This window comes from Physella acuta, unplaced genomic scaffold (assembly GCF_028476545.2).
Source record: "Physella acuta isolate Inbredline_101_S28 unplaced genomic scaffold, ASM2847654v3 ptg000904l, whole genome shotgun sequence".
Taxonomy (NCBI): Eukaryota; Metazoa; Mollusca; class Gastropoda; family Physidae; genus Physella; species Physella acuta.
The window spans coordinates 67,070-77,534 of NW_026732421.1; the positions used below are offsets into that span (position 1 = coordinate 67,070).

Genomic DNA, 10,465 nt, shown 5'->3' on the forward strand with positions numbered 1-10,465 from the left:
TTATATCTGGTTCTGCCTGACACAGAAGAGGCTGTGACCATTGCATGTGGGGGTGGGGCTAGCTAAAACCTAACTGAAGCAAAACACTAACCTTGACCCCAGTCAAAAGTTCAGCCATAACACCAGCCAGTATGTCATGCGCTACCATGAAGTACACATCTAGTTATCAACATCCTAGGACTATGTTTACAATGGCAGATGTTTCATAATAGGATTATGCTTTTTTAATATGTCCTATACTTGCGGGTTAAAAAATAAAAAATTTATTTGGTAGCTTTCCTACGTAGGTTTCTCAGAATGTCCACATTAAACAGTTTTCTTAAACTATATTTGATTACAAGATGCTCTAAAACCTGGCCACTCCAAATTGCCACATAAAACAGTTTTCTTACACTACATTTGATGATAAGATGCTCTAAAACCTGGCTACTCTAATACAGCAACAGCCTCATAAACATGACACAAGAGTTTAAATAGATGTTAACATTCTTTTATTACATTTTCATCTAAGTTACCAACAGTTGTTCCCGTTACATTTAGTAACAGCAGTAACTTTTATTGTTTCTGTAAAATTTGTGTTGTTGATGTTACTGTAATGACATTAGTGTCTACAACATTATTCATGACTGATGTTACTGTAATGGCATTAGTATTTGATGTAAACATAATGACATTTGTGGTTACAACTTTATTCGTGGTAGATGTTACCTAGTTCTCATTGTCCCTCATGTCATATGACATTACATTGGGTGTTTCCTACATGACATTTGTGGCTAATCTTAGGCGCCATTTGAGGTTGATGTTACGTGGCATTGAGGTTGATGTTACATTGAAACTGATGTTAATACAATGACATCAGGTTGTGGTCTTTAAGGCCAAGCTTAGACAAACTATAGGCCACTCATAGAGTTGAAGAATATTGTATACATACAAGTGATCTTGTATCTTTTTAGGAAAATGTAGGGGGGGGGGGTGTGTAAAGAACCAAGGGGGGGGGGGGGGTGAATATTTAAGCGGGGAATGAGAGGTAGCATGTTTTTTTTCTGGCTATACACACACATATATATATATATATATATATATATATATATATATATATATATATATATATATATATATATATACATATACATATATACATAAATATATTTATGTATATATATACACACACGATACAATTTACCCTACTGCTGACAGCCCATTTAAGTGAATACCTAATAATGGTCAAGATCCCAATCCTATCTTAGAGCCAAATTTTTAGGTATACTAAATATATTCTTCACCTAAAGTAAAAGGCCTACATAAAATAATAATTACAGCTTTTCTTCCATTTTTTTTTTTTTGGCTCTTTTTTCCCCGAGTGCGTGGTTTGAAGTTCTCCGTTTGCCCGCCCCATGAGACGTCTCGGTACTCAAAGCCGTACTCCACGGCCAGGCGGCAGAAAGGACAGAACATGGAGCGGAGCTTGCTTTTCTTGTTCTCGGTCTGCGACTCCTTACTGGCAGTCTCCACCGGGGGCTTCTCGATGATCTCCGGCTCGCCTTTCTTGCCTTTCTTCTTTGGGGGTGGCGGTGGAGGGGCTGGTGCGGGAGCGACCGAGGGTGGTGGAGGTGGGGGTGGTGGCGGGAGTGAAGGCGCCGACGGGGCTGCAGCTATGGTGACTTGAGACTGGGCGGCGCCAACGATCGCTGGTCAGACACATACAACTGGGTTAGCTCAATTTTTTTTTTTGTTTTAAGAATTTAAGGCTCCGGAGGGGGGGGGGATACAAAGTTTAGTATGGTGAAATGCCATTAAAATTTAATTGTTATATTTAATCGTATTTTACCATAACAATTTTAAATATTCATACATGAATGATCCCTGTCGTACATGAATGATCCCAGCCATACATGAATGACCCATGTCTTACACGAATAATCTCTGTCAATTGTGAATGATCACTGTCACATATGAATGATCGCTGTTCCATAACTGATCCCTGTCATAAATGAACGATCCGTGTCATACATGAATGGTCCCCGTCATACATGAATGATTTCTGTGCCACACGTGAATGATCCCTGTCGTAGATGAATGATGCCCGTCATACATAAATGGTCCATATCACACATAAATGATCCCTGTCATGGATATATATATATATATATGTACATATATATAGATATATATATATATATATATATATATATATAGATAGATAGATAGATAGATAGATAGATAGATAGATAGATAGATAGATAGATAGATAGATAGATATAGATATATATAGACAGACAGACAGACGGACGGACGGGCGGGCGGGCTGGCAGACAGGCAAGCAGGAAGGCAGGCAGACAGACAGACAGACAGACAGACAGACAGACAGACAGACAGAGATATTTTTATATAAGCAACTTGGTGTCACCCCCACCCCCACCAACAACTATATGAAAGGCCATAAGATATACTCTAGTCTAAGCAACTCGGTGTCACCCCCATCTCTAAGTGTGTCACCCTATGCCTAAAAAAAACTTTAATGAGTAGAATTTCTCATTAAAATTTGTTACATTTCGTTGTGATGTCACGCCTTGGCTGGTGTCACCCGGTTAGAAGGGATTGGCTATGTACTAAAATATACATCGTGTTGCTAAAACCCTGACCACCCGGTTCACCCAACCAACTCCAGCTAGAAAAAATGAAGCGTACGAGTACGATTGGAAGCCCTCCATGTCGGATGAGGGGTCGAGCATGACGTACTTTCGACCTTTCATCTGCTGGCTTTTGCGGCTGTCGGCCTTGTGTTTCTTCTTGCTGTGACCTTTGCCCTTGTCGTCACCTTCGGCGGCACCCTCTGTAAACACGACATGAAAACATGGTTGAGCCTTTGCCACTGGCTACCTAGTCTTAGCTACTGGCTACCTAAAGAGTCTTTGCTACTGGCTACCTAAAGAGTCTTTGCTACTGGCTACCTAGAGTCTTTGCTACTGGCTACCTAGAGTCTTTGTAACTGGCTACCTGTAATGACTTTGCTACTTGCTACCTAGTCTTTGAAGGTCGATATCTTTAACTATCAATACACAACTATCTTGTGTATTTAATATCTCTGAAGCCCTAGCTTCTTGCTATCTTTGCTATTCGCTACCTTTAGAGCCTTATGATATGGCTACCGCTGCTACACACTACGTTACGTTGGGTCAGGGGCTTTTATTAAGCCAGCATTAGAAAGTAACGTGTAGTTACCTGTGGTAGATGCCTGCTGTTTCATGCCCGATGCCTTGACTTGCAGCTCCCCAGGCTGGGAGAGCTCGATCGTTCGTTGCTTGACCGCCTCCTGGATGTAAGGGGGATAAGGCAGTTAGTACACATGTAGGGGACAGCATTCGGTCACGGCAATCATTTCATTCAGTTATCTCTACAAACTCTTAGAGGGTGTGCACATATTATAATGCAATAATACACTGATATAACATTTTCGAAGTAAACTGTATGGCTACTTAGTACATCGTATATTTCCCGTAAACCGCGACTTATCATATTATATATATATATATATATATATATATATATATATATATATATATATATATATATATATATATATATATATATATATATATATATATATATATATATAAAGAGAGAGACAGACGGACAGACAGACAGAGATATTTTTATATAAGTAACTTGGTGTCACCCCCACCCCCACCAACAACTATATGAAAGGCCATAAGATATACTCTAGTCTAAGCAACTCGGTGTCACCCCCATCTCTAAGTGTGTCACCCTATGCCTAAAAAAAACTTTAGTGAGTAGAATTTCTCATTAAAATTTGTTACATTTCGTTGTGATGTCACCCCTTGGCTGGTGTCACCCGGTTAGAAGGGATTAGCTATGTACTAAAATATACATCGTGTTGCTAAAACCCTGACCACCCGGTTCACCCAACCAACTCCAGCTAGAAAAAAATGAAGCGTACGAGTACGGATTGGAAGCCCTCCATGTCGGATGAGGGGTCGAGCATGACGTACTTTCGACCTTTCATCTGCTGGCTTTTGCGGCTGTCGGCCTTGTGTTTCTTCTTGCTGTGACCTTTGCCCTTGTCGTCACCTTCGGCGGCACCCTCTGTAAACACGACATGAAAACATGGTTGAGCCTTTGCCACTGGCTACCTAGAGTCTTAGCTACTGGCTACCTAAAGAGTCTTTGCTACTGGCTACTTAGAGTCTTAGCTACTGGCTACCTAAAGAGTCTTTGCTACTGGCTACCTAAAGAGTCTTTGCTACTGGCTACCTAAAGAGTCTTTGCTACTGGCTACCTAAAGAGTCTTTGCTACTGGCTACCTAAAGAGTCTTTGCTACTGGCTACCTAAAGAGTCTTTGCTACTGGCTACCTAAAGAGTCTTTGCTACTGGCTACCTAAAGAGTCTTTGCTACTGGCTACTTAGAGTCTTTGCTACTTGCTACCTAAAGAGTCTTTGCTACTGGCTACCTAAAGAGTCTTTGCTACTGGCTACATAAAGAGTCTTAGCTACTGGCTACCAAAAGAGTCTTTGTAACTGGCTACCTGTAATGACTTTGCTACTTGCTACCTAGTCTTTGAAGGTCGATATCTTTAACTATCAATACACAACTATCTTGTGTATTTAATATCTCTGAAGCCCTTGCTTCTTGCTATCTTTGCTATTCGCTACCTTTAGAGCCTTATGATATGGCTACCGCTGCTACACACTACGTTACGTTGGGTCAGGGGCTTTTATTAAGCCAGCATTAGAAAGTAACGTGTAGTTACCTGTGGTAGATGCCTGCTGTTTCATGCCCGATGCCTTGACTTGCAGCTCCCCAGGCTGGGAGAGCTCGATCGTTCGTTGCTTGACCGCCTCCTGGATGTAAGGGGGATAAGGCAGTTAGTACACATGTAGGGGACAGCATTCGGTCACGGCAATCATTTCATTCAGTTATCTCTACAAACTCTTAGAGGGTGTGCACATATTATAATGCAATAATACACTGATATAACATTTTCGAAGTAAACTGTATGGCTACTTAGTACATCGTATATTTCCCGTAAACCGCGACTTATCATTTTATATATATATATATATATATATATATATATATATATATATATATATATATATATATATATATATATATATATATATATAAAGAGAGAGAGAGAGAGACAGACGGACAGACAGACAGACAGAGATATTTTTATATAAGTAACTTGGTGTCACCCCCACCCCCACCAACAACTATATGAAAGGCCATAAGATATACTCTAGTCTAAGCAACTCGGTGTCACCTCCATCTCTAAGTGTGTCACCCTATGCCTAAAAAAAACTTTAATGAGTAGAATTTCTCATTAAAATTTGTTACATTTCGTTGTGATGTCACCCCTTGGCTGGTGTCACCCGGTTAGAAGGGATTGGCTATGTACTAAAATATACATCGTGTTGCTAAAACCCTGACCACCCGGTTCACCCAACCAACTCCAGCTAGAAAAAATGAAGCGTACGAGTACGGATTGGAAGCCCTCCATGTCGGATGAGGGGTCGAGCATGACGTACTTTCGACCTTTCATCTGCTGGCTTTTGCGGCTGTCGGCCTTGTGTTTCTTCTTGCTGTGACCTTTACCCTTGTCGTCACCTTCGGCGGCACCCTCTGTAAACACGACATGAAAACATGGTTGAGCCTTTGCCACTGGCTACCTAGAGTCTTAGCTACTGGCTACCTAAAGAGTCTTTGCTACTGGCTACTTAGAGTCTTAGCTACTGGCTACCTAAAGAGTCTTAGCTACTGGCTACCTAAAGAGTCTTTGCTACTGGCTACCTAAAGAGTCTTTGCTACTGGCTACCTAAAGAGTCTTTGCTACTGGCTACCTAAAGAGTCTTTGCTACTGGCTACCTAAAGAGTCTTTGCTACTGGCTACCTAAAGAGTCTTTGCTACTGGCTACCTAAAGAGTCTTTGCTACTGGCTACCTAAAGAGTCTTTGCTACTGGCTACTTAGAGTCTTTGCTACTGGCTACCTAAAGAGTCTTTGCTACTGGCTACCTAAAGAGTCTTTGCTACTGGCTACATAAAGAGTCTTAGCTACTGGCTACCAAAAGAGTCTTTGTAACTGGCTACCTGTAATGACTTTGCTACTTGCTACCTAGTCTTTGAAGGTCGATATCTTTAACTATCAATACACAACTATCTTGTGTATTTAATATCTCTGAAGCCCTTGCTTCTTGCTATCTTTGCTATTCGCTACCTTTAGAGCCTTATGATATGGCTACCGCTGCTACACACTACGTTACGTTGGGTCAGGGGCTTTTATTAAGCCAGCATTAGAAAGTAACGTGTAGTTACCTGTGGTAGATGCCTGCTGTTTCATGCCCGATGCCTTGACTTGCAGCTCCCCAGGCTGGGAGAGCTCGATCGTTCTTTGCTTGACCGCCTCCTGGATGTAAGGGGGATAAGGCAGTTAGTACACATGTAGGGGACAGCATTCGGTCACGGCAATCATTTCATTCAGTTATCTCTACAAACTCTTAGAGGGTGTGCACATATTATAATGCAATAATACACTGATATAACATTTTCGAAGTAAACTGTATGGCTACTTAGTACATCGTATATTTCCCGTAAACCGCGACTTATCATTATATATATATATATATATATATATATATATATATATATATATATATATAAAGAGAGAGAGAGAGAGAGAGAGAGACAGACGGACAGACAGAAAGACGGAGATATTTTTATATAAGTAACTTGGTGTCACCCCCACCCCCACCAACAACTATATGAAAGGCCATAAGATATACTCTAGTCTAAGCAACTCGGTGTCACCCCCATCTCTAAGTGTGTCACCCTATGCCTAAAAAAAACTTTAATGAGTAGAATTTCTCATTAAAATTTGTTACATTTCGTTGTGATGTCACCCCTTGGCTGGTGTCACCCGGTTAGAAGGGATTGGCTATGTACTAAAATATACATCGTGTTGCTAAAACCCTGACCACCCGGTTCACCCAACCAACTCCAGCTAGAAAAAATGAAGCGTACGAGTACGGATTGGAAGCCCTCCATGTCGGATGAGGGGTCGAGCATGACGTACTTTCGACCTTTCATCTGCTGGCTTTTGCGGCTGTCGGCCTTGTGTTTCTTCTTGCTGTGACCTTTGCCCTTGTCGTCACCTTCGGCGGCACCCTCTGTAAACACGACATGAAAACATGGTTGAGCCTTTGCCACTGGCTACCTAGAGTCTTAGCTACTGGCTACCTAAAGAGTCTTAGCTACTGGCTACCTAAAGAGTCTTTGCTACTGGCTACCTAAAGAGTCTTTGTAACTGGCTACCTGTAATGACTTTGCTACTTGCTACCTAGTCTTTGAAGGTCGATATCTTTAACTATCAATACACAACTATCTTGTGTATTTAATATCTCTGAAGCCCTAGCTTCTTGCTATCTTTGCTATTCGCTACCTTTAGAGCCTTATGATATGGCTACCGCTGCTACACACTACGTTACGTTGGGTCAGGGGCTTTTATTAAGCCAGCATTAGAAAGTAACGTGTAGTTACCTGTGGTAGATGCCTGCTGTTTCATGCCCGATGCCTTGACTTGCAGCTCCCCAGGCTGGGAGAGCTCGATCGTTCTTGGCTTGACCGCCTCCTGGATGTAAGGGGGATAAGGCAGTTAGTACACATGTAGGGGACAGCATTCGGTCACGGCAATCATTTCATTCAGTTATCTCTACAAACTCTTAGAGGGTGTGCACATATTATAATGCAATAATACACTGATATAACATTTTCGAAGTAAACTGTATGGCTACTTAGTACATCGTATATTTCCCGTAAACCGCGACTTATCATTATATATATATATATATATATATATATATATATATATATATATATATATATATATATATATATATATATATATAAAGAGAGAGAGAGAGAGACAGACGGACAGACAGAAAGACGGAGATATTTTTATATAAGTAACTTGGTGTCACCCCCACCCCCACCAACAACTATATGAAAGGCCATAAGATATACTCTAGTCTAAGCAACTCGGTGTCACCCCCATCTCTAAGTGTGTCACCCATTGCCTAAAAAAAACTTTAATGAGTAGAATTTCTCATTAAAATTTGTTACATTTCGTTGTGATGTCACCCCTTGGCTGGTGTCACCCTGTTAGAAGGGATTGGCTATGTACTAAAATATACATCGTGTTGCTAAAACCCTGACCACCCGGTTCACCCAACCAACTCCAGCTAGAAAAAATGAAGCGTACGAGTGCGGATTGTAAGCCCTCCATGTCAGATGATGGGTCGATCATTATCTGCTTTCGACCTTTCATCTGCTGGCTTTTGCGGCTGTCGGCCTTGTGTTTCTTCTTGCTGTGACCTTTGCCCTTGTCGTCACCTTCGGCGGCACCCTCTGTAAACACGACATGAAAACATGGTTGAGCCTTTGCCACTGGCTACCTAAAGAGTCTTTGCTACTGGCTACCTAAAGAGTCTTTGTAACTGGCTACCTGTAATGACTTTGCTACTTGCTACCTAGTCTTTGCTGGTCGATATCTTTTACTATCGATACACTACTATCTTGTGTATTTAATATCTCCGAAGCCCTAGCTTCTTGCTATCTTTGCTATTCGCTACCTTTAGAGAATAGTGTTTCTTCCAGACTTTTTTCTCCGGTGGGGGGGGGGGGCACATGAAATTTTCGGGGGGGGGGTAGACTTTCTTCGGGGGGGGGGGGGCGGACACTGTTAAAAGCATATATTTTCTATATAAATTATATAAATTTCATTTCGTTTAGGGGGGGGGGGGGGGGCGGTAAAAAAATTCTTCGCCCCCCCCCCCCCCCCCGAAGAGATGCCTGGAAGAAACTCTGTTAGAGCCTTATGATATGCTACACACTACGTTACGTTGGGTCAGGGACTTTATTTAAGCCAGCGTTAATAAGTAACATGTAGTTGAGCGATTGACCAATACTAGTAAAAACACAAATGCAGCCTATAATTTGGCAGCGAGAACTTCTAACGAACGAGTGTGACTATCTTTAGGCTGGCGAATTGGTTCAGTATTTTGTGTGATGAATTAATGTGTGATGAATTACATTCAATCAATGAGTATTGTCATTAAAGTATGTCTAATCACCCTAGGATTGTAGGCTACCAAAACGCTAGGTATAGTGACTGCGGTCAAGGTCATTAGTCATGGCGTCTTCGTGTCCACACTGTGGATTCTAAGCCAGACACTTTCTAAATGGACAACAAACTCAGGAGTCTCGTGTTAGTGATCAATAGACTCAAGAAGTGATGAAACTGTAGAGTGATACAGTGTTAAAATGCTTACCTTTTTCTTTGGTTTTGGGTTGAAATTTGTAATTCAGGTCATCCCTAGTGACCTGGTTCCCTGAGCTGTTCCTGGACTTGTACGAGCCTCCAAAGTTGTCCGCCCCACGGCCTATCCTGGCGTCCCTACACAACAACTCCCGGGAGATGGAGTCGGTGGACGTGTTCATGTTTGGTGCTAAAATGTCAGAGTTGTTTTTTTCTTCGGCGTTTTTCTCCGATTTTTTGCACAAAGCCTTTTATTTTAGTCTGCAAAAATTATTAATTTCTTAATTTTTTACTGTTAGCGGCTGACTGCAACCGAATGTTTATATTCTTCGATCCTGTGTTTTGTTTTAAAATGCTTAAATCAAAAGAATTAAAAACCTTAGATTTAAATCCAAATCACATTCAACTCTGTAGGCCTAACCCATTTAATTAGCCTAATTACGCCCTAATTATTAGGATTGTGCATTTCCAAATTTGTAACACATTCCTGTTCCTGTTTTTCTCAAATGGCAGGTATGAACTAAAATGTGAAGAAATTTCAAATTAGTTGTCAGATTGATGAATTTGTTGGTAATCTTTCTTTTTAGGTACGTAAAATCGCCCGCGACTTGTAATGTGAAAAACAGGTGACTCCTTAAATTTTAATAATTATTTCACATTTTGAGGAGGATTTATGTTTTTAAAATACAAAAATGTTTTCTTGTTTCATTTATGTACCTGTTTTTAAACAGTTGAATTAAAACCTTTCAGTAATAAATGAAGACTAGCGATGTTTCCAACAGATGCAACCGTGCTCATTTACTATAGCAGCCATCTTGTTTAAGTTTTATTTTTATAAACTTATAGCGCGAGATTCAGGGAGAAGCCACTCTATTTTACAAATGGCTGCTGTTTATATAGCAAATCTTGCTATTTAAAGTTAATTTCTGGCCTATATTGATATATTTAGCCATTGATTTCGGTTTATTATTCATTTATCTATAATATTTGACACAAACATATCACAAAATACTTCTATTAAAGCCTTGACAATGAGGTAACGTTTTCGTACATTAATAGCCGCGGCGCTTTTTACGTACCCAAAACGATAGATTACAATTTATTTAATATTTGAGTTTGCATTTTTTTAAA

The 10,465-nt window shown here is 40.6% G+C and overlaps 1 protein-coding gene across 1 annotated transcript; it reads right to left on the minus strand.

Annotated features, from left to right (window-relative positions):
- LOC131953081 (formin-binding protein 4) lies at window positions 1-9,562 on the minus strand. The gene is made up of 8 exons (XM_059316112.1): window positions 9,348-9,562; window positions 8,279-8,424; window positions 4,771-4,861; window positions 3,959-4,104; window positions 3,223-3,313; window positions 2,660-2,833; window positions 1,412-1,688; window positions 1-16 (listed from the first exon to the last, which is right to left on the minus strand). Exons 1-8 carry the CDS (start codon window positions 9,514-9,516, stop codon window positions 1-3), a joined length of 1,110 nt encoding a protein of 369 aa, XP_059172095.1. The 5' UTR covers window positions 9,517-9,562.
- Window positions 9,563-10,465: the final 903 nt, after the last annotated feature.